General features: G+C 42.2%; 1 protein-coding gene across 5 annotated transcripts in view; it reads right to left on the bottom strand.

Moving 5' to 3' along the window:
* Positions 1 to 24,814, bottom strand: part of ZC3H7B (zinc finger CCCH-type containing 7B) — a 48,056-nt gene that overhangs the window by 22,505 nt on the left and 737 nt on the right. The window contains exons 1-17 of one of the 5 annotated variants that reach the window (XR_013843152.1): positions 20,716 to 20,924; positions 15,383 to 15,443; positions 13,599 to 13,632; positions 12,173 to 12,370; positions 11,557 to 11,715; positions 10,862 to 10,942; positions 9,470 to 9,529; positions 8,604 to 8,646; positions 7,667 to 7,917; positions 5,814 to 6,162; positions 4,981 to 5,039; positions 4,020 to 4,182; positions 3,780 to 3,941; positions 2,773 to 2,978; positions 1,924 to 2,024; positions 859 to 1,040; positions 208 to 293 (exon numbers count right to left, since the gene is read on the bottom strand). Coding sequence is in view for 4 of the 5 variants with exons in the window: in XM_079993772.1 (XP_079849898.1) it covers positions 208 to 293; positions 859 to 1,040; positions 1,924 to 2,024; positions 2,773 to 2,978; positions 3,780 to 3,941; positions 4,020 to 4,182; positions 4,981 to 5,039; positions 5,814 to 6,162; positions 7,667 to 7,917; positions 8,604 to 8,646; positions 9,470 to 9,529; positions 10,862 to 10,942; positions 11,557 to 11,715; positions 12,173 to 12,370; positions 13,599 to 13,632; positions 15,383 to 15,435 (2,187 nt within the window). In the remaining variant the exon portion in view is untranslated. Of the gene's footprint in view, positions 1 to 207; positions 294 to 858; positions 1,041 to 1,923; positions 2,025 to 2,772; positions 2,979 to 3,779; positions 3,942 to 4,019; positions 4,183 to 4,980; positions 5,040 to 5,813; positions 6,163 to 7,666; positions 7,918 to 8,603; positions 8,647 to 9,469; positions 9,530 to 10,861; positions 10,943 to 11,556; positions 11,716 to 12,172; positions 12,371 to 13,598; positions 13,633 to 15,382; positions 15,444 to 19,755; positions 19,777 to 20,715; positions 20,925 to 24,814 lie in introns of those variants that run through there. The other 4 variants (XM_079993772.1, XM_079993775.1, XM_079993774.1 and 1 more) reach the window with 4 other exon arrangements.

Genomic DNA, 24,814 nt, shown 5'->3' with positions numbered 1-24,814 from the left:
CCAGAGTTTAACTATGCACAATGTTCTCTTGGAATTTCTGTGTGGGTGGAAAAATTAGGGAATGCTTGTATACATTTTATGTACACAAGTACAGAAGTAAAGTACACCTCCTGGAACTGGAAGTTCCTAATGCTGTCTACCTTTGATCAATGTATGTGTGTGCTCATAAAGCACAGCCATTGGCATTGGATTTTTGAAGTTCCTTACCATATTGCTGTTAGTCTTGCTGGCATGTGCCTCCATCTGTTGCCAGTACTTCTTGGATTCCTGTACAATATCTTCATGGGTCATCCCTGGAATTATAATAAAGTCTTCCATTAAGAGCTTCCAAATTCCAGAATTTTTTCAGATTTTTTAAAACAATGGTTTTACTTGTAGTGTTCCAAAACGCAATGGACCAACAGACTTGGAGATTCAAGTTATTTCATTGTGAACCACCCTGAGATCTCTGATGAAGGGTGGTGTGTGGGTGTGGGTGTGGGTGTGGGTGTGTACACACACACACACACACACCACCCTTCATATATATAAAACACTACAAGTGCAGCAGAAATATAGCAACAAAAGGGCATAAAATTTAAGAGCTCTTGATTCAGACATGCTGCCTCCAATTTCCAGCCACTCTTGCCAAGTTGGCAGTTATATCCACTGATCCACTCTAGAGCTTTTCTTTTCTGCAAAGTGTAGAATATTAAAACCTAACACCACAAATCATTCCCTCAACTCTTATAATTCATGTATGTAAGATTTCAATACACTAAAGGTACAATCCTGTGGTCCCTAGAAAGGCATCTCAGGAACCATAGATACTGCACATCTCCCTCTCCATCCTCAGGATGAGCCAAGTGGTACACTTACCGGAGTACTGCTGTAGCAGCCAAACTTTGAGCTCTATGAAGCTGTGAGCAAAATGGCAGCTGTCTTCACGCAGGCAGCCGTAACGCACCTCATGCCGGCACACATCAAACTGAAAGTGCTCCTGGAACTGGCGGATCTTGGAGTATTTTAGTGAGGTGGAACGAACAATGTGAACTAGACACCTGCATCGAGGAGAGGAATGTTTATTCATAAAGATACTTGTTTTAAAACAGCAGTAATATAGAAAAATACTGCTCAGCCTGAGCCAGCCCATCCATTTGCAGCACCTTCTGCCCCCTGATTCTACAGAGAAGAACCTCAAATCTGGACTACAACGTTAGCCTGTCAAGAGACTGCCATAAAACATGCCCACCAGTCCCTAATTATTTGCACCTTTTGCGGATTTTCATTGTAAGCCACTTTGGGAGCTAATTGTGCTACGTTTAGACCACCATGTGTACGTACCTCAGTTTCAGAACACACACTTACTGGATGTGGGCTTTGACAATTGTGTATCTGCAATGCTTCATGAGTAATGTATTGACTGGGCTAGACAGACAAAATAAAATATTATATCTTGATTTATGCATTACTCAAGAAGCATGGCAAATACTTAATCATCAGAACCAACAATAGGAAAGGGTTGGTTCCACAACTGAGGTGCTTCTGTGTGATAGTTAACAGGATGGCACCATGGTGAGGAATGCTGCTTTAAATGTTCTGCTAGATGACTGCAGCAGCAAGAGCACAACCACATGTCATCTGTTTCCATGCTGCTAAAGGTAATGCATGAATATGGATTTAATGATCCTTATCATAATATATAGGATAGGCCAGGAGTATTCCCAGACTCAAACAGGGTGGGGGTAGGGCATTACTGGCGAGACCATCAGCCGCAGCTCATTGTTGAGCAACTGCTTTGCACCCCCAGCATCTCCAGGTAGAGACACTCTAATGTGAAACCCTGGAGAGCAGTCTGTCAGTCTGTGTAGAGTCAATACCGAGCTAGTTAAAGGTTTGACTTAGTACAAGGCAACTTCCTATGACAAAGCCCAGCCCACTTACTTGTTATCATAAAAGCTATGTTTCGCAGCTAGGTTGGAGCACACTGCTGGCGAGTCCTTGGTCCCTTTGCTGATTATCCGGGGTTTGCTATCAAAGCAGATCTGCAAGCACACCATTAGAAAAGGGTTTCAGACTCTTAAGTCCCTAGAAATTGCTTTAAACAATCATTTCTAAAGCACTTCCAGTGCACTGTAATATTTGCCTAACAAGGGCTGAAATCTGAATAGTTCCCAAATGGAACCCTGGAGAGCCCCTGACAGTCAGTGTTGACATTACTGGGCAAGGTGGTCCAATGGTCTGATTCATTGCAAGGCAGCTTCTTGTGTTCTTTTATCATGCTCCTGGCAACTTGTGATTATAGGTAATTATTATTATAGACGAGGAATTAAGGCTAGGAGGTTGCTCCTTGCCCACTCAACAAGTCCCGATCTTCCAGGACCCAGCCTAACGCTCTATTGACTAGAACACAGTGGCTTTCTGCTAAGTTACTATGCGAGAGAACAGGATGCTTATTGTAATCAAGCCACGACCACACAGTGATGTTTCCAATTCCTGTTTCTCAGCAGTACTGGGGGTTTCTGGAGGCCAGCTCAAGGCTAGCCACATAGCAACTAGGCAGGAAATTCCAGAGAGGCGCCATTTTCCGTCACTTTAAAACAGAGCTGCAACCCAGAATTGAGTGTGAGAGAGAAAGGGTAAGCAGAATTTTGGTGTTTTTATGCAAAACCAAAACTGATAAATGTCGGCACTGGACAGTATTCTGGGTGAAAGGCTCAACGGCCCAGTTATGTAGCTAGACAAGGAGAAGGATGCTGTGGAAGGACATCTTGCCTGCCTTCTACTCCATACCTCACAGAGAAAGGTGAATATGCCCTGGTGTTCCTTCAAGATCCTGGCAATGGTCAGGCTGCCCCGCTTGACTCCGCCCAGCGGGTCAAAGAGGAGGTCACGATTGAGAGTCCCCTTCCGCTCCTCTGTCCACACGTCAATCTCCTCCTGGTGGTACGCGAAGGTGCAGTTATCCCCGTACTTACAGTCCTGCTTGTTAAGCATATCTACAAAGCAACAGACATCACACCACCACACAAGGAATGGAGACTGGAATCAGAACCAAGCTCTCTTGCTACCCCTTCTTCTGTTTCCTTCTCTCCCCTCCCATTCAGCCCCAAGATCACAAACAGTTAAAAATAAACCAATGAGTTCAAAATGTCACATCTTGGGGTAGCCAAGCCTTCCCCAACCTGGTACCCTCTGGATGCTGTTGGGACTACAACTCACATCACCCTGAACCATTGGCCATACTGGCTGTGGCTCATGGGAGTTGCAGTAGAACAACACCAACATCTGGAGAGTACCACATTGGAGAAGGTTGCAATTATTCATCATAATAACTCAAGCCCCTGTCATCTTTACTAATGATTAACTTAATCTCCCCAACGAGACCTGCCTGACACCTGCCCATTTTGGCATAAGTCAGACAATATGATTTTCTTAGGATGTTAATTTAATCATTTTTTCTTGGCTGATGGCAATTGTGTTTTTATGCTGCCCTTTTAAATCTTGCTGCTTTGGGTGTCCTTTTGTATATCTTTTATCTTGTTTTATCACTGAACTTTGAAAATTTTGTAAGCCACCATGATGGGAAATCGATTGAAGGCAAAGGTATAAATCCCTATAATAATTAAAGTCTGTACACATTCATGAAGGAGAGGGTAGGTCAGTAGGAAACAGGTCATTGCTACAGAAAGCAGCCTCTCTCTCCCCATGCCATATTTCACAGAACCCTCCTTCTGTATGAAGCAGTCCCGCCGCCCCCCCCCCCCCGCCACCCAGTGTACCCTTTCCCTTCAATTCACCTTTGCACAGATAATAAGATCCCACAAAGTTTGTCTTGGTTGGCCGTGGTCGGATTCTCTTCCAGGTTTTATCTTCCGAGTTGCAGCGCCGGCCCAGCAGTATATCCCGCTTGCACTTGTGTTCCAGACCTTCTCGATAGGTATAATCGCCAGCCTTGGGTCCTACAAAAGGGGAGACAAGATTAATAAGAACCCAGTTTTTCCAATAGCAACTAGTCCAAGTCACCACAAGCAAATCACCTGTTTTGGGATAGCAGATGCGACAGGCTTGTTTGAAGATGTGAGTGGACGCCAGCGGATTCTTCACAAGCAGCGCTGTGTTGGGCATTATTGACTCTGGCTGACACATCAGCAACTCTACCACTTTGGGTACCGTTGGGTGACTTGGTCCACTGTGGTTTGCCTAGAGAGAGAGTGTGGGGGGGGGGGATTGCAAAGAAAAGTAATTGAACCCCTCTCCTGAAGTTCTTCAGGTCAACCTGCATTTCAGAAAGAACAAGCCAAAGTGGGCAGACGAAAGCCCTTCTCATTGATGACTCTACTCTACACGCAAGGAGAATTACTCTGACTTTCGTGGTCAATCCAAAATACAATCTTGAGCGTTCCCATGAATTCTAGGTAGCGTTGCAAAGAAGAACTGTCAAAGTGTTGCCCTATTGTACCATTAGTGGAACAGACTGGATGAAATCTGGGTATCAATTATATTACTGACTGTTACACTGAAGGTGCACCTGAAAAGCTATTTCCTTCTTATTTGAAAGCTTATTGGAAAGGTCAAAGAGTATCCTACAATTGTCCAATACACTTTAGTTGCCTATGTGGTTCAGCTAAAGTGTCATATATAGCTCAGGAGGGGGGGGGACTTTTTTCCTGATACATGGCTGTATCATGGTAATTGCGAAAAATTATTAGTTTTTTGTAACAGATTTCATTAGCTTTCCAACACAGTTTTAACATTTTAAATCGCATACTTTGTTGACATTATATCTTAAATTAGAAAAGGTGGCATCAGCCATCTTAATGACAGCATAAAGAGCTCAAGCAACCTGCTATCACATGAAAATGCAACCAAGATATACACCTTTCAAAAAATCCTAATGAAGTTTTGCCACCTTACATGATGCCAAGGGGTCAATTTTCAGCTCTTGGCCCACAGATTATTCCATCTCCCAATCCAGAGAAAAAAAGAACAACTACTCACCAAGGGTGGTGGTTTCTGGATACCAGCAGGCTGCCGTGGTTCTTGTGTGCTGGTTTCCTCTGAACAAGGAGAGAAAAATCACAAGAGAAATGAAGACAGCTGGCCAGTGTTACAAGCATGATTGCCAACTACCCGAGCACTACTACATTCAACTACCTTCTCTTTTCTTAAGTTCCCAAGAGGCAACAGAAACCAAGTGCCACATTCTTTTAGCACTTGAGGCAGATGGTTTCAATAATTAAAAAAACCCCTAGATTTCAGAAAGAAAATCATAGTAATGCTCTTGCACAGCCCTGCCACCCAGGTCATTACCATGAGGTCTGCATAGGAAAATATCCCAAGGGGTTCTCTCTCCAGTGTTAGTTTCAAATTACTCCAAAGAGGCAGTTCTCACCAAGAGGAAAATTGTTTTCTAGTGGTTTAGATATCACTGGCTAGATAAAGACTCTTTTCTTCAAATTTGCTTTGGATCATACAGAAACATACCTCCTGCTCCTTCATCCTCTTACATGTTAATCTTGTTATTCAGTCAAGTAATTCTTTAAGTTTCTCTTAATCTATAATGCAGCAATGAAGTAATACTGCTGCTGTCTGGTGCGAACCACATGATGGGCACTATCCAAACCAACACATTTATCCATTTGCTTATTTATTATACCCAGCCTAGTTAGAAAAAAGAAACATTTGCAATTTAAAATTGACAATACAAGGCTGGGACATCGGCCATGAACTGATATGAGTGGTGAGAAGGAGAGAGTTAGATGGCAGTGGAGGAGCATGTAACATGAGCCTAGGGCAGTTGATATTTTGACTCTAACAGGCCCCACACCTACCAACAGTAAAGGAATCCAGCGCATCTAGTGATCCCCTATTGGTTCCAAAAGCATCCAAGACATCGAGGCGGGACTCCGTGTATGGGAGCAAGTCCAGCGAATCCAGTGAGTCCAAAGGGGAGCTGCCACTGCCACCCACAGGCGATTCAAAGGCATCCAGGACAGATGAGGAGGAGAGCTGCTTAGTGGCATCCATCACAAGGCCAAAGGAAGCAGGAGGGAGCGGTGTGGAGACTGGAATGCTGGCAGTCACCACGGGAGGGAGCAGAGGAGTGCCACCCGGAAACACGGGGATCAGCTGGGGCATCTCACTAGACAGGTTGGCAGGGATGGCACCTTGGACTAGGGACTTCAGCAAGAGAGATAAAACATGATACAGTTAGAGGGGAAGAGATGAAATACACCAGGTACACAAGGTAGGTAGCACAGGGCACTATGACAGACAGAACTGAAGACTAGTTTACAGTTACTTTCTCCAACGCAGCAGCATTATCAACCAGTATCTTGGTAATAATAATAATAATAATAATAATAATAATAATAATAATAATAATAATTTATTTATACCCCACCCATCTGGCTGGGCTTCCCCAGCCACTCTGGGCGGCTTCCAACAAAATATAAAAATATTGTACACGAATCCATCAAACATTGAAAGCTTCCCTAAACAGGGCTGCCTTTAGATGTCTTCTAAAAGTCTGGTAGTTGTTGTTCTCTTTGACATCTGATGGGAGGGTGTTTCACAGGGTGGGTACCACTACTGAGAAGGCCCTCTGCCTGGTTCCCTGTAACTTGGCTTCTCACAGTGAGGCAACTGCCAGAAGGCCCTCGGTGCTGGACCTCAGTGTCCGGGTAGAACGATGGGGGTGGAGACGCTCCTTCAGATATACTGGACAAGGCCGTTTAGGGCTTTAAAGGTCAGCACCAACACTTTTATTCACACAGACCCTCCTCTCTTTTGTGGTGCAACTCCTGCCTCCCCCACTGCAGTTCAGCATTACACAGGCATCAAGACTAACCAGGTGTCAGAGGCATAAGTGGCATTAACTGGATTGGGGGAGCGGGGAGGAAGAATGCAACAGGTGAACAGATCCAGTAGGGTACCAGAAAAAAGCTTCAGGGAGCTTCAGGGAAGGAGAATGTGCCCAGTGTTGACCCAGAGCATTGGTATATCTAGGAAAGAACCATCTACTCTGATTAGCACAGTTGCTGTCTAACACGGACAGTTGGTCTTCCCTAGTACATGCCTAATACTTTCCTAATACAGGATCCTTTCAGGTTGAGGTGTCAGGGATTGAACCCTGGATTTCCTGCATACTGTACACAACACATGCTCTGCCATTAAGCTATGGACTTCCCCATTCCTGATATCAGAGTTTTCTCTTAACCAAGATTTGAAATGGATGTTGGGGAGGAAACCCTGGGCGACTTCAGCCACTGTCAACATCAATGCCACTGTATCACTTAATTGCATGCAAGACTAGTAGAGAACAATTTGCACTCCAAAAGGCCAACGTGTGTGGACAGGTAGACCAGAACTCTGCTTCCAATTGCTTAACCACAGCTATACAGTTGGGAGTTCTAGATGTGCCCACACCCTTCGTGTTCCCAAGGTGATAAACAACGCCACATGGAAATGTATAATATACTCAGGTCTCACGTTGGCTCAGATCTCGTCAGATACTTAGAAACCAAAAGGAGGAGTTTGTGGGCAGGGAAGAGAAAACAAAAGGAGGAGGGAGAAAGGCACAGAACTCTCCAGTGCATGAGGAGAAGAGTGAGGGAAAGTCCAAAAGGAGTGACTGAAAGCAGAGACCTAGATGGATAGGTAGACCTAGGAAATCCACTCTTACCAGAGGGTATTGTGACCCATCTGCAATAGAATCCAGAATGGAGTCCAGTTCATGCCCAAGAACTCCTCCTTCAGTGAAGTCATCAGCACCCTCAGACCCTGGCATGGATGCAGCATCAGTAGAAGGGAGCAGGGTGGCGGCAGGCAGTGAAGTTGGTGTGCCTTTCGTATCCAAGTCAGTTGATGGAAAGGCAGAGTCCTCACTCACAGAGACATTGGGAGGGGTGACGCACTGGAGACCGAGAGAGCTGTCTGCAAGGCAAATTACTTGATCACATCCAGATGGCAGCGCACACACAGATCCCAATCCAGTGGCAGAAATTGAAGCTCAGAAACTCTTGCTCTCTGAACTATAGGAAGCTACCGTATGCCAGCCCAGGACGTTTGTCCAACTAGCCCAATATTGTACACTCTGGGGGGCAGTGGCTGTCCAGGGTCTCAGGCAGAGGTCTCTCCCCCCACCCCTCTCTCATCACCCACTATGTGATCCTTACATAAACAGACAGACAGAAATACCAGGAATTGAACCAGAGACCTTCTGCACTCAAAGCCTGTACTATACTGTGTCTCCCATCTTCAAAATATGTCTTTCAGTATCCGGCATGTCATGTTTCTAACAGTTTCTTCAAATTTTATAGCATGCTGGCACCCAGTGTATCATGGAAAAAGGGTATCTCCTGCAGTGGATTTCATTTACATGTGCTGGGAGCTTCAGCATACACTGGTTTTTCTGCCGATCCACACAGTTCAGGGGAACAACTGCAAACCCAGTACAAGGTTCTCAAAGCTGGCTCAGGGAGGGGAAGTTGCAAGAGAAAGAACTTACTTCTGCCCTCCCCTCTACCAGAACATTTTCTGTCACTCAAGTTATAGTCCTTAGTGGCAAACCAAAGAGAGACAAAAATTGCTATGAGTCAAAGGAACATAAAACTAATCACCTGTTTCAATGTCATCTACAGAGCCCAATCCATTAGAAACAGTCTGCAAAGAGAAAGAATATACTATTGTCATCCCTCTTGCAGGGTGGGGGGAGTTGCTACTCTCAACATTCAAATCTTTTCTCCAACTTTCACAAAGAGTTATTTCAGGGCACACAGCGATGTACCTAACTACAGGGGTTTGCCGTTTTTTCCTCTTGCAAAGTGTTTATTCACTTTACTGACACACATACTGGTCTTTGAAACTAGCACTAATTTCCACTCTTTCACCCTTCTCGCCAGGCTTCAGGCAAGCTTTCAACTATTAAAAAACACAAAAAACTTGGGCATATGTTCATCTGGTTAAATTTTCTTTGGATCCCTTTCCCGTTGGGTCTAAATTTTTTTTAAAAAAACCTTGAAATACTGCTCAGGCCATGTGAGTTATGTGACTAGTTGGACCGACAATCAGTGCTCTACACAACTGACTGACTTCATGACTGTCACAAGGGGCATTAGCTAGCCAGTCAGCACTCTCTACAGTTCTTCAGATTCTGCTAAAATTCTGGAATGCAATCAACTGCACTTAAAATTACCGTAAACATTTCTAGGAGGCATCATTTCTTGCAACAGTGGACTTAGGCAGTGAGTGCCAATAGTACTCTAGCCAAACAGGATCACTGAGAAACATGAGGGAGATATCGGCATACTTAGTGGAATCCCAGGGTTTGAAGAACAATAAAACTCTTTAAGCGGGAAATGGGGACAGGGAATGAAATGAATTTTCACGAAGAGGTCCTGGCTGGCTGGCATGCTGAACAGCAGCACTTGACACTGCAAAATGTTGTTTCAGGTCTCACTTGCACTATTTTATCAATAAAGGCTACCTGATTTGGTAAGGCAGAAGACAGGCCATTACTAAGTAGAGAAAACGTTTCCAATTCCTGCTGCAAGGAAGAGAGAACAGTGGTAATCTACAAGATTCTGACATAAAGTCACTTCCATATTAAGGAGCAGGTAAACATACAAGATGGCACTGACTGTGTGCATACATATATATATGTATTGCACTGTACACACACCCTGAACACAGACCAGAAATTGCTGCTAAACCTCACTTCCCAGTTTTATACATTCAGTACAAGGCATGCTTATATAATAGTCAAATGGGACAATCTACTTGCAGGTTACATGCTATTCCCAACAAGAACTGACTACAGTACTATGTTTGGAATATCGCATCATTTGCAAGTGGATAGTCTTATTTTGGATTTATCCTCGGTGAAACTAATAGTGCTAAGTTTTGACAGGAGAGGAGGTAGGTAGTCATGCTCTCTAAGGTCTTCATAGGTAGCCAGACAGTATGATTCTGTTCTGAGCTGGCTAGCTGAATTAAATGCCATTTCTAATTAAATACCATTTATAATAGTGGCAGGTGCTCTTAAAATAGAATACAGTGGTAACTCGGTTTTCGAACGTCTTGGAAGTAGAACGTTTCAGTTTTTGAACACCAAAAACCCAGAAGTAACTGCTTCAGTTTCTGAACGCTTTTCGGAAGTCAAATGTGCCCCGCAGCTTCTGTATAGAGTTTTCCGGAAGTAAATGCTTCAGTTTTTAAACGTTTTGGAAGTTGAACAGTCTTCCAGAACTGATTACATTCGAAAATTGAGGTACCACTGTACTCACCATTCCAACCTTCTGGTTTGCCATAAGCCTTTTATATACACATTTACGCACAACTGTACACACCAATTAGTACTCGCCCCCCAAAAAACAACAACAACATGGAGGCCCTTCAGATGCTGGTGGACAACAACTCCCATAATCCCTGACCTTTGGCCACGAAGTCTGGGAGTAAAGAAAGATGGAGTCCAGTAAACATCAGGAGGGCTACACAGGATCCCCAAACTAGACCTGCTCAACTGCACCAAGCCCAATTATGAGCACTGGCCATGAATGGTGGTTCACCAGAACTCAACACTTCCTATTTCTGTTTTCTCTTTTGAGGATTGCATAAACATGGGAGGGTACCAAGCACTTCAGAGGTTACCACACATTGTTGGTGAGCTGAATCACATGCTGTGCAGCCTTGGGCTAGAGTGCTGGATTTGGATGCTGGAACCCCAAGTTCACATCCCTGCACAACCATCTTGATGCTCACTAGCTAGCTTTAGGCAAGTCACTCTCAGTCAAATGTATCCCAAAGGATTGTTGGGTGGATGCAATCACATGACCCTATATATGCCAACTGAAATAAATGTGGGACATGAATACTATACCTGAGGCCTCTTATAGGCTTTCCGGACCCTTAATCCCAGTTTCTGTGCAAGCTCCTGGCCGAGTTGTGCCACACTTTCATCCTTCAAGGAGAAGACAATGAGCACATTTGTAGGTGTACAAAGTATTTCACTCAATTCTATACAAATACAGGGGTCCCCCCCCCACTTATGCGGGGTTACATTCCGGGCCCGTCATATAAGTGTAACCGTGTAAATTTCATAAGTGAAATTGCATGAATCCTCTAAATGCCTATTGTTCCCTGCTCCCAAGCTCTCTCTTGGGCCGTCTCTCCAATCCAGACCAAAATATCTAGAGGTGAAATATGAGCAGAACAAGGGACAGTGTCTCTGCAAGAGGGGACATAATGGCAGGGAATGCAGCACTTGCAGTAAGAGAGAGCAGGGGCTTTCCCCCAGAAGCTGTCATAAAAATATATTTGCAAATCTAAGTGCTAAAGACAATAATAAGCTTTCATATTTGTGCTGGAAACTGCATGCTGTATTTATTAGTTTGCTCAATGCTTGGAAGATTTGTAGATTCCTTTTTATTGCTCTTTAGGTCAAAACAAAAGATGAGAGAGCCAATGATAGAGGAGGGGAATGGAAATCTCAAGTTTGATTGTAATTTATTTTAACACATTTATGCACTTTCCATTAAAAAGTCAATGACTGTAAATGTGCAAGCCACTACTTACATGTGGGAGGGAGAGCAAGCAGCGGCTGTTACATTCATATGCTTCCTTGTGCCTCCCTAGCTCATTCAAGCAGCGGGCTTTCCGGAATAGTGCACGGATGTTCTCCTTGTTGAATCCCAGAGCCTTCTCACTGTCTTCCAGAGCTTTCTCATGCAGGCCCTTTTGGAAAACGAGACTATCATAACCATAAGAAGCTTGACATAAACAGATCCTACACGTCTCCTTCCATGCAAGATCTGTCTGACCTAACTCATTGCTCTTAAGTTCTGCTTGTGCAGAAAAGAAAGGGGGAGCAAAAGAACAATGTGTCAGGTTAATACCCACAATAATGGATAATTCTTCCCCTTGGTGTATAGTGCCTGTAGTCGGATCCCTACCATCACCCCCTAAAGGCAATGGAATGTGGAATGAATTGCACAAGTATGATCATCACCTGATGACTGCAACATCAAATAAAGGCAAGTGAGCCATGACATATACTGGAATTTTTTTTTTAAAAAAAAATTCAACCAAAATTACTTTAATGCAGTTTAAACCTGCTTATATGCAAGTCATCAAATGATGGAGAGATCAAATAAAGCACATACGTGCACAAACCAGCCCCAAGACTACTCACCATGGCAAAGTAGCAGGCAGCCCGATTGACATGCAGCTTGCATAAGAGATCCACTGGAATGGCCACCTCATCTGAAGCTGCATATTCGGCCACATTCAGCCCTTCGACATACTGAACCAGCGCTAGCTTGAAATCCTTCTCTCTGAACAAATCGTTGCCCTCTGCAAATAAGTTTCTCACCAGCTTTTGCAAAAAAGCCTGTAGGAATAGGAAACGAAGAAAAAACACGATGCCATCCCATAGTGTCCTTGCTACAGTGCCAAAAAGGCATCAAAATCTCTATATACATTCTCTCAGAATGTAAAGGAGGCACATAATTTGAATAATCCTAGAAAGTCACAATTTCCTGTGGACAGGTTTATGAGAAAAGAGCTTGTCTGCTGAGAGAAACACTGTTCCTTGGTTGGAAAGCTTCATCATGGCATGGTACGGTGAATGTGTCTATCCACGCCATTTGTTTCCTCACAGTGTCAGCTGGAGGAGTGGGGACGAGTACAATGGACAAGATTCACTCATGCGCATTAAGCCATGGTTTATGGCTTAGCATGATGTGTCAACGCAGCTCTCACCTACTTTTTCTTCAAATCTCAATGATATTGTGCTTCACAATATTACTGTCTGCTATGCACCTGCTATGCAGTGTGCCAATGTCACAACACAGTGTGACAGGACTTGACAAGAAAAATAGGACCTAGACCAGTCACAGTACATTTTTAGAGCAAAGGAGTTCCCTAGACTCATAGTTATGGTTAGAGAGGGGACATCTGTCAAAGGTTTTAGGGCAGATGCCCTGCCAGAGGCTGCAGAACTCAAATGAGGAGTCTTAAGAGCCAGGCAACAACTCAGTAAGTAAGTGGGCTTGAGTAAATTCAAGTTTCCCATTTTAAAATAAATATACGGTATATCTCGGGCAAGTATGCATAGCATGCTTGTTCAATTAAAGCAAATTTGGCAGTATCAAAGCTAAGCTGTACTCAGACCCACTGAAGTCAACGTATTTAAGCAACTTAGTCAAAGAACAAAAATATTATTGGAAAGTAAATGCCCACATTGTTGATAGTTTTTTTACATACTCATATTTTGAGAACTGAACCAACTGGAGATCTCAGAAGCAGGAGGATATAAAATTATAAGTATAAAAATCACCCACACAAACCCATCTGATAATCTCAATGTGATTTAGAATGGCATCTCCTGAATCCTAGCCACATCCATCACTAGCATGTGGCCCTCAAAAACTTGCCCAGAAGAAAATATGTACCTTGGATGGACCTCGGGCTGAAAAAGCTTCCCTATCCTTGTTCTATGAGCAACTCTGCCCATCCAGTGGCAAGAAGCAACTACTTCCCTTTCCCTCCCTGCCGTCACCACCCCAGTCACAAGGACTAATTTGTCAAGATAACATAAGAAACTCTTTAAAAATTACCTCATAATCTTCTTGGCTTAGGGGTAACGTGGACCTAAACAAAGACAAAGGGCTTCTGAAGTACAGAAATATACATATATATACATCACTCTAATATGTGAAGCAGTATAAATGAATAATATAAGTAGAAATAGGGAACCTCTTATTTTTTACCTGTGGGCATTGGTATGCTCACTTTTCAGAGATGAGTTTGCAGAATGCACTTAAGTTTTTCATGGCCTGTACTTTAAACTATGTGTACAGGAAGCTGCATTATCCCTTTGGCTTCAGCCGTTGCACACAAATTTACTTGTTACTGAAGAATACTTTGCTTATGTTTACACACACACACACACACACACACACACACACACACACACTGATTCTTTGGGCAAGAAGGTAGGCTTAAAGTAACAGCAAACAGAAAGCTACTAAGACAAGATAATCAAAAAATTGGCAGTGCTTCAGTATCGGTTTAAATTTCTTTTGACTTTCAAGGCAGTGAAAGTGACTAACACAGGAAAACGAAGCCCTCTGGGTATTGTACCACCAACTATAGTATTAGCCAGCACAACATCATTCCTGAACTATCATAGATGGGAACTTAAACAGAGGGAAACAAATAAATTGTTTCAACTCGCTTGGGTGACAATTGGCCTATTGCCATCCAAAAGTCCAATGTTTCCTGTGTTGATAAAATGTCCCCTGCATTGCTAGGTGGCCTCATGAAAGCAATACTTTCTTCACAGCCAGATAACAACCCAAACACACACTTTGGTTTCTCTGACTAGGAAATGATAACACTACTTGTTTTCCACATCACAGGCATTGTGTCCAGTTCAATAAATTATGTCTGTCAAGTATTTTCCTTCAATAGAATGAATCAACATTCTTCAATATACAAATGGAAAAGGTTTTGCCTAGGTTCCCAAGTGTAGTTAGTTAACAGTTTCCATGGGCTGCTACGTATGTGAAAAAGTTGGGTGTGCGCCACAGATTTGAAGGGAATTTGGCTCCTCTATCCCTTATAATTGTACTATTGTACAGTTGTATGAACCAAAAGCGACTATCGACTGGAGTGCAAGTCTTAACCCTATAACCATAGACAGTTGCCATGACAATCTATTCAATTTACTCTAGAATAGTCTTATTAAAATAGGAGCCTTCCAATCTGCAGCCTTACTCTATAAAGTTAAGACTGCAAACTTCTAGTACAGTGGTACCTCGGAACTCAAACTGCTCCATTCTCGAACGTTTCAGCTCCTGAACACCAAAAACCCAGAAGCGCTCTGGTTTTCAAATGTTCCGAGGAACACGAACGTCCGACACAACTTCCACTGTGCAAAAACCTAGCTGTCAGTTAATTGGAAGCCACAACTCGGAACTCAAATGTTTCAGAAGTCGAATTCTTCCGGAACGGATTACATTTGAGTTCCAAGGTACCACTGTATTTCACAGTTCTCCCTTACAAAGGTAAAAAAACAAAGTACACTCAACTCAAGGCCAAGTATACATTTCCATGCAACAAGTGTTACTTATGTTATAGTGCTGCCACAATTTTGGAAGCGGTACAAGAATTGTGGTTTGATTCTTTATAAGTTTTTCTTAAACTAGGTATTTTTATGTCAGTGTATTTCTGCTGCTATTTATGAAAGTTATGCTTTATTGTGTGAGCTGTTTTGGTTTTCATTTGAAGGGAAAATAAATTATATATATTAAAAAATAAATATATTAAAGTAAGGATTGCTCGATTTCACAGATTAATGAGAATAGAAACAACACAGTCTCCAAACTTGTTCACTTACTGGATGAACTGTAGTCCCTTCTCTATCTCTTCTTTACGTTTTTGTCTCTCCATTACAGTCACTGCAGTAGGGAAAAGCATATATTAAACCTTTAGAGTTTGAGCGTACCCCACAATACTTTAACAATAACATAGGATAGTTTTAACTAGAGGTACCTGGGACTGTACAAGTAAAGAAAGGATGGGAAACCTGTGGTTGTCCAGATGTTGTATGAATCCTCCAATGTTTCCTGAGCACTGAGTGTGGTTGATGAGAGTTAGAAGTCCAACAACATTTGGAGGTCCACAAGTTGCTCATCTCCGCTGCTAAAGCATGCATTCCAACACTGAGGAATGGTCTCTCACAGCTGCTGCTTCAAATGTGGTAGGTTAAACCCATTTAGAATTATATAGAGAACAGTTCCCACCCTCAAATGGACCTAGGGACCAATAGAAGAGTGCAAATACTGTTATTAAACATAACTACATGTAAATGCATATTACAGTAGCCACCCCCCCCTTTTTAAAGCACGATAAAGTCTGCTTGATCCACACTGCCCCAAAATGGCCTCTGCTGACCTGCTACCATTCCAGCCTCAATGAACATCAATGGACTGGGGTCTGTACAGAGGAACAAAATCCTGCTTTCTGTTGACACATTTTCTTCCAGATAGATGTATGCATTACCTTTTCAACATTCCATTTTCATACATCCCCAAGTGCCCACTTTTTAGAAAGCAAACTTGAAAGGCAGGCTTTGATTTCCAGGATACCATAGAAACTACCATCTTATGCACAGAGATGTTACTCTACGCAATTCATGGCAACACAGATTCTAAGACCCACCTAGCTACACTAGGTTTTTCCAATTTTGAAGATGCAAACCAAAATGAAGGCTGTGAATTATTTATGGTGGTACAACTAGGAACATGAAAGATGAAGATGAAACCAAGCAACCAACTCAGTTCAGGAGAAAAATTCAGAGCACAAAAATTATGTCATGATTCAGTGCGCTGTTCTGACATTTCATATTAAAAATACAAAACAGGAAAATTTGTTCTCAGCTATCTTTAGCTGTGCTAGGCAAACTTAAAAGTATTTTTCAGTTGGTCAGGTGCAACACAAGATGCACTGAATCTGCAGCAGAATTAGTATTCTATATTGCTGGAAACCAGGTATTTTTATCTGCTGAAACCAAAATGTCATTGCAAAAAGGAGAAAGTTCAACACAGGGGGAAAAGTCCAAGTGAGATTCAGCATATCCCATAACGTACAACACAAATTAAGACTAAGCTCTGAGTGAAGTTTGCAATGCTCCGTCAAGTCTTACTTTGTGGGATCAGTTCTGGCAGCCTGAGGACTTGGACAAGTTATTTGTGACTATGCCTCCAGTGCTGTCTCGACCATTGCTTTTCAAAACTGATTAAAGCTAGCTGCTGGGTGGGCGTGACTGGGTGGGTCCAGGGTGCAGTGAACACTCCTTTGCATAAGGAAGTGGTGCCTACAAATACATCCCAGTCGCAAGGTACTCATGAGAATTGCGACAGCGCACACAGGCATTCTAGGAGGAAACTGTTTAGATGCATTCTAAACTGAGTTCGGATCAATCGGCCATGGTCACTCTGATAGATTACCTCTATCGGGAGGGACAGGAGGAATGCAACCCTGCTGCTCCTGCTTAAACTCCCGATTACAGGTTTCAGTATCATCGGCCATGAAATCCTCTTGGACCATCTATGGGAGATGGATATTGGTGCACTGTTCTGCAGTGACTCTTATCTCCAGGGATACTTCCAGAAGTTCACACTGAATATGTGATTCTCAGCCCCCCTGGCTCTTGAGTTATGGGCTGCTACAGGGCATTATAGTGTCTCCAATGCTATTTAACATATATATGAAGCCACTGGGAGCAGCCATTAGAAGATGAAGAGTCATCAGTACTCTGATGATACCCAAAACTTTTTATCTGTAATATCTGAATTGGAAATGGCTGAGCAGGCCATGGACCAGTGTCTGGAAGCAGTGGTGGGCTGGATGAGGGCTAATAAACAGAGTCTGAATCCAGGCAAGACAGTGTGTGTAGGGGGTGGGGGTTGGGTTTCTAGGTTCAGTGAGAATGTGTCCCGATCCAGGATGGGGCCAAACACTCCCCGAAAGAGCAGCTGCAAAGTGTAGACTGCTTCTAGATATAGCTCTATCCCTAGAGATGCAGATGTCTATGATGAGAGCCTAACCACTACTGTCCATGCATTGGTACTTCAAGGTTCGATTAGTGCAATGCACTCTATGTGGGGGCTACCCTTGAAGCTGGCCCTGAGGCTGCAGGTAATGTACAGTGCAGTTCTAGGTTGCTTGTGGGGGTAAACCACCAGCAGCATATAGCACTTTGTTTGCAGGATTTGCATGGGCTGCCAATCTACTACTGGGCCAAATTCAAGGTTTCGGTACTAGCACATACAACTTAGGACTAGGCTGCTTAAGTGACCGCTTTATCCCTTATACACACAGTGAGTCTCTGTGTTCTGCAAGAGTGTTTCTCCTTCAAGTGCCCAAAATAGCAGAAACGTGTTCCAAAGTGACTTGGAGCAGGGCTTTCAATGTGGTTACCCCTGTTTTGTAGAACAGCATTCAAGTTTAGATAGAACAGGAATCTACTATCTGTACTCTCCAGAAACAATTGAAGATTTTGTTATTTCAATAAGCTTTTCCAGCTGGGTGAAAAGGTCTCTGTTCATTTTGTACTGTTTGTGTTTGTGAAAGGTTATTACTGTTTTCAAAACTTTTTAAAGCTGTTTTTGTGATAATGTAAGAGATTATTCATAAATTTACTATTATTTATTAATAAAATCAGCCAGCAAATACATAATCCTATCGGAAGTCATAACTCTACATAAATTTCCAAATAAAAAAACAGTATTTGGGATTCTTATATGGCAGATGATACAAAAGTTAATGCATCTTACATATAACTTTGCCCACATATGCACCACAGAACTGTCATCTAAATATACTGATGTCCTTGTCTGGAAATGCATTTTTGTAAAGGTCCTTCTCAAAGGAGTAACAATTTATTGTTAAATTTAAGCAGACTTTAAAACATCATGAGATTGTTTAACTAAAAAATACAATGTAACCATGGTATTAATATTGGTTGATTATATCATTATTTGTCTGTCAATCCCTTTAGACTGCCTTAATTTTTAGGAAGGGGGAAAAAGCAACACAATAACATGGCTATGAGGGGTGGGAAGAAGTCTGAGGTTGGTTTTTATTTTTTGCACAAATATTTAAAATCACCTTGAGTACTTCTGCTGGAGTAGCGCACCTGGTAGTATTTTGCTTCTTAGGGTTTTTTAAAGTTCTCGAATGGGGTAACATAATAGGGAGCAGGAAACAAATGTTTCACTTTTAATATGATGTTACAGGCACTAGCCAATAGCTGCTCATGACATGCCTACATTTTAAACTAGATGGTGCAGAATGATTTTGCCAATGGTCTAACTCAGTATAAGGCAGCTTCCTATGTTCCTGTGTACAATGGATAGTCGTTTTATGGGGTTTTAAGATCCACCTAATTATTCTTCTAGCTGGTTTTAAATTTTTTATCTTTTATTTTGCTGCTGTGTATACTGTTCTTTAGATTTCTTTTCTTTTATTTCCAGTTCTGTATTATTATTGTTGGTTTTCATTGTTTTCACTGTTTAAACTTTGGATTGTTTTTGTATTTTAAACTGGATTTACAAATTGCTCAGAGATGGTATACTGCAGAGTAAAAGCTTAAAACTGCTATAACATTCACTAAAAGCTTAAAATGAGAAATGAAACAAATGAAAAGGGACACATTTATTATCATGGTTTAAAATCTCATGTTTTCTAGACTCCTCTCCAACCCTGAACCTTGGGAGTTAGTAATACAAAGCTTTTATAATCCCATATGTTTGGAACGTTTCACCGACTATGCGATAAGGAGACTCTACCGAGAAAATGTACAAATGGCTTGGCGGAATCACAACAGGTTCGTTGCATTCATGCAAATTGTGATGTTTTGTTTTGCTTTGCATAAAGAAAGCTGTGCGGCTTAGTTGCAGCTCTCAATATCGCACATTAACAGGGTAGCATTGAGCTGCAAACCCAAATGTAAGATTACTTTTACAGCACACATCTCCCTAGCGCTTGTCTCCCCAAATATTTACATGCACCGTAAAGACCCCTGCAATATGCAGGGAAAAGGAGGGAGGGAGGGAACAGAATCGCTTTTTCAGCAACGGTTTCAACACGTTTCCCATTCCCCTAGTGCTCATTCTCCCAGTTTTCAACATATTTTGGTTAGCTATCATACTATAATGCAACAGGCGTATATCAGACATTAGTAAGCCTTTTCGATGTGGATTGTACCCTGTTTATGCGCATTGGCGGCATCTTCCGTCTCGTTGGTTTGCTTCTATTGCTCTGTTCCTTCAAATACGGTCCTCCTTTTCATTACTCCCCCAACCCCCATTAACAGCCCTAAAACACACATGCACATTTTTCTGGTTTAATTCCTCTAGAATTGACCCCATTCCCACCAATCCAAAGCCTTCAAATCCCCGGCCTCGCTTAGCAAAAGTAACCGGCGTTAGATGTGCCTCGAACGCGGAAACAGACAAGGAAGGAGCCGCCTGCCTTCTGCCTTCGGAAGCCACGACACACAACTTGGTGCTGCTAAGCTCACAACAAACTGTCACGGCTGGTTCCAGACTAAAAAAAAACCGCCCAAAAATGATTTTAAATGAAACATTTCCGTTCTGCTAAGCAACGTAACTTTTACAAGTCATAGATTATAAAATGCCAGATGAGGCAACAGCCAAACCTTTTTTTTTTTTTACTCAACTCCCCCTCGTCCAAGATCAGCGTTTCTGCAAAGATTCTCTTCACTGTGTCGGTGCTTTTGAGCAAGAAAGCAATAAAATACAGTAAAATGAAATAAAAATTCTAGAACCGCAGACCCGAAATGAAACCGTGGGAGAAGTCAAAAGGTTTCTGGGATCGCCATTCAGTTCCGAGCTCTCGCTAGTTCCTCCCAAAAAAACTTCCCAACCTCAAAAGAAGGAGCACAGGGAGGAATAAGACATTTATCTTTTTAAGAATTCGACCCGGAGAGACGGTAGTAGTGTGACTTTCGCGTCCTATTTAATTCTGGTTGGGCTTAAGCAACATATGCAGTGAGAAATATTTCCGTTACTCATCTGCAAAGCTGAGCAGTTTTGCTTCAGGGTTATTTTGGCCCATCTTCGCTCCTTCATACCCCCAACCCAGCCACCCTCCTCCTTCCTAGCTTCCTTCCTTCACAGAAAAACAACAAAATAACCAACTCACCTCCTCTGCTTGGGGATTCCCCCTACACCCCGCCTTGATAAATGCTATGATATTACTAGAGATATTATTAGAGTATTATTACGGTTAGTAATAATACTAGTAATTGCTATTTAATTACAGAAGGCAACATTCTGTTCCTAGAGCTGCTGCCGATACAGCTCCCTCCATGTGCCTCTTGGTCTTTTTTACTTTCATTTCCAGGTCTCCCCAGCTCAGTCTCACCAGCAAGGCAAAATGCTTCCTTGGGATCCCTCCAGGTCCTACAGTCCACTGCTCCATCGACACCACACACATAACAGCAGCCTTCCTAGCAGAGATTTAGGCTGCATCCTAATCTCATTTACCTGAGAATAAACCCCATTGAATTCCATATGGCTTCCTTCTGAGTAGATATGGTTATAACTGCATTGCAATCTATGATGATAAACATCTGAGCAAGGATGTATACAGTGGTACTCCGGTTAAGTACTTAATTCATTCCGGAGGTCTGTTCTTAACCTGAAACTGTTCTTAACCTGAAGCACCACTTTAGCTAATGGGGCCTCCAGCTGCCACCACGCCACCAGAGCACAATTTCTGTTCTCATCCTGAAGCAAAGTTCTTAACTATTTCTTGGTTAGCGGATTCTGTAACCTGAAGCAACTGTAACCTGAAGTGTATGTAATCCGAGGTACCACTGTAACAATAAATGAGCGAAGGAAATAAACCAACAAAATATTTATTTATTTATTATTATTATTATTATTATTATTATTATTATTATTATTATATTTGCAAATACACAGTTAAATGCTTACCGTAATCTACCTGTGGATTTCCCCCTTATTTCTCTCCCTAATTATTATTCTGTTAATCTGTTGTAAGTGTTCAGATTCACTTGATTGAACAGAGTACTAGGTAATTGAGAGGCAAAAACAATGCAATTTTTTATTATGACAAAATACAGCAAAATAGCCCCATTGGCTATTAGTTATAGATAAGCAATATGCGGGAGGCAGTGGAAGACAGGAGTGCCTGGCGTGCTCTGGTCCATGGGGTCACGAAGAGTTGGACATGACTAAACGACTAAACAACAACAACAACAACAAGCAATATGCTAAAATGCTATTCCCAATGTCCAAGGCTGTGGGATTAGTTTGAGTCAAAATTTGAGGATATAACAATTAATTCCACCTTTTATGCCATGGTAGGGGATGGAGATGGAGAGAGCAGGTTTTGCAAGACCTTTCAGCAGCTTTCAGGACCATCAACCATAGGGACTGGGCCTTTGAGGCTCAGTCTCATTGCAGTTCTGATCCTTTCTAGAGGGCGGAACCAGAATTGTGTTAAGCAGTGGTGGCTGGTGCCCACTTGGGAATGGTAGAGCAAAAGGCAGGGAGCCAACAGTAGGTGGTGCAACAGCCAATGAGAAGCGAAGCCAACTAATTCTAATTTTGTCCTCCTTCCTGCTGAGTTCTAAAAGGATGGGACTGAGACTAAGGAGGAGGAAGCTGACAGCCATGGCCACTCCCTGCCCTGGTTGTGATTAAGAAGGTTGGCAGGTGTAAAAATTATTTAACAAAAGAAGAAGAAGAAGGTTGGCAGGTGGGTGGGGTTAGCTGATGGACAGCTGAGGTTGGGCCCCATTCATGCTAATGGAGCAGCCTCTACTGGTATTAAAGGACTTTGTTCTACGGCACAGGTGCTGTTAGTAGCTAGAAGTGCCTTTTACTGTACTTTGTTGCATGCTGATTTGTCATCTGGAGAAAGCCCCAGTTATATCTAAACTAGACTGCTATAATACACTACATGTAAGGCTCTCATTAAAGACAGTTCAGAATCTTCTGCTGATACAGATCACAGCTGCAAGATGCTTGTAAGAGCCAAGTGTTGACATCATGTTACAAAAAAAATCAGGGGTTGTCAGACTTCGTATCCCCAGGGCCAACTTAACATGGCTAAAAATTTTGGGGTGCACATACCACAAAATAGTATGGGGTGCTGTTGATAAATGAGGTTTCACTTGTCTGAAAATATTTTTAGTAAACTCTCATTTCTTCTGCCCTTCTCCTTTCATACTTAATTTGTATAATTCTTTAACCCTTCCTCTTCCTGCTCCTTTGATATTGTTTCCTTCCTCCTTCTGTAGCTTCTCTCATTCCCTTTTCCTCTACTCCCATTATTAATTAATATATTAATAATGACAACAATCAATAATCATTTCTCTCTCTCCCTAACTTCCATCATTGCTCCCTTTGATCAGGAGGGGCTTTCGTGGCTTGGTAATAAACCAGCCATGCAGGTAGGAGGACTTGTGTACTTGCTTATATAGCAAGTCGAGGGGCCGGGAATCACAGCACTAGGCCAAGGTGCTTATCATTTTCCTTTCCTTCAGCCCATCCATCCTTTTAACTTCATTCCATTACAGTATTCCATTTTTTTACACTTTGTTGGCCACTCTATCCATTGTCCTTTTCTTCTTTTGATCCTTCCCTGCTTTCTAGCTGTGCATAGTACTGTCTTCCCTCTTTCTTTGTCCAACTCCTATACATGGCTTTGCACTACTCATGCAAGGGAGTAGGTGCTTGTCCAACCAACAACTGGCATTTCAGTAAAGAATATTCCAGGCAATTTATCAACAGACAGTACCAGACTAAGGCTACAGTTCTAGACCCGCTTACTTGGGTAGTCATGTATAGGACTGTACTGTAAACTACTTTATCCATCTATAAATGTGTATGAATAAAGAATTATCAGAGTAATATAATAACTAAGTCACCTGTAAAAGGTGATTACTTGCAGTGATAGATAGATGATGATGATGATGATGATGATAGATAGATAAAAAAATCAGAGTATATAAATAGAAGTCAAACTTTTGATAGTGTCCCAATGAGTAGAGACAACCAATTTTAGGAGTGAGTATAAAATAATGGATACTTAAAAATGGTTAGAGAATACAGTAAATGTTTAACCAGTCCAGTAACTGATGAGGAAGGTGTCAAATTAAACATATATTTATCAATTTTAATGGGAATTTTTTTTATCCTGTCCTTCACAGAGTTGACCACAGTTAGTCAACACTGAAATTGAGAGAGGAAAAAGAGGTAAATTCATGAAAAACAAGAACACGTGAAGCTAGTCAACATAATAACTGGGGATGTTGTTATCCCCCAAATCAGAAGGAAAATCAACAAGCAATACTTTTTCTTGCTGATGATGGGTTTCCCCCCAGTTTTGTGGGCTGTTGAGTTTGCTCTGCTTAGTTTTATTTATGTCTCACTCTAGGGTATCTGGAGTGATTGAAAGGTAACCAATAAATTATTTTAATAAGGCAATAAACTGTGACGAATGAAATATGGAAAGTCCTGTTAACACTGGTGGGCTGCATATGTGGTACCTATCTGTATTTTGGATATAGCAGAATATTGCAGGCTTGGCCACATGTAGCATTTGCCACAGCAGTTTGTCTAGTGTGGCTATTAAAACATCATAAAGAGGGAAAGTGGACACAGATTTGTACCCTATTTGATTATGCTCATTTAAGTGTTTTTCTGCTCCACTTCTCCCCACTGGTGCCACACAAATCTGCTACCAAGCTGCACTGTAGTCAGTTTCTACCTTTTTCATAGCAAACCAACCCACCTCACTAGGTCAGTGATGCAGGTCACATTAGAGTCTGTTGGGAAATGTAGGTGCAATACTCTACAGCCCCACTATATAACCTTATTTTGATGCTGTAAATTGTTGAGTAAACATATGCAAAAAAAGAAGGCTCTATCTGCACAATACATTTAAAGCAGTATCACACCACTTTAAACAGTTATGGCTTCCTCCAAATAATCCTGGAAGCTGCAGTTTTTTAAGGGTGTTGAGAGAGTTGTTACGGACCCCTACTGCCCCCCCCCAAGCTACAGTTCTCAGAGTTCCCTCCAAAGAGGGATTGATTGTTAAACCACTCTGGAAACTGTAGCTGCTACAAACTCTCAGCACCCTTCATAAACTACATTTCCCTGGATTCTTTTAGGTAAGCCATTGACTCAGGAAGTGCAGATGTTGGCCTCTGCTCTGTCTTCTCTCTGCAGGCGGACCAAATAAATTCTGACCTTCCTCAGAGAAC

The sequence above is a fragment of the Podarcis cretensis genome (assembly GCF_951804945.1).
Source record: "Podarcis cretensis genome assembly, chromosome: 10".
In the NCBI taxonomy this organism is placed as follows: Eukaryota; Metazoa; Chordata; class Lepidosauria; order Squamata; family Lacertidae; genus Podarcis; species Podarcis cretensis.
The sequence above is the reverse complement of the archived record's forward strand: the minus strand, read 5'-3'. Positions and strand labels throughout refer to the sequence as shown.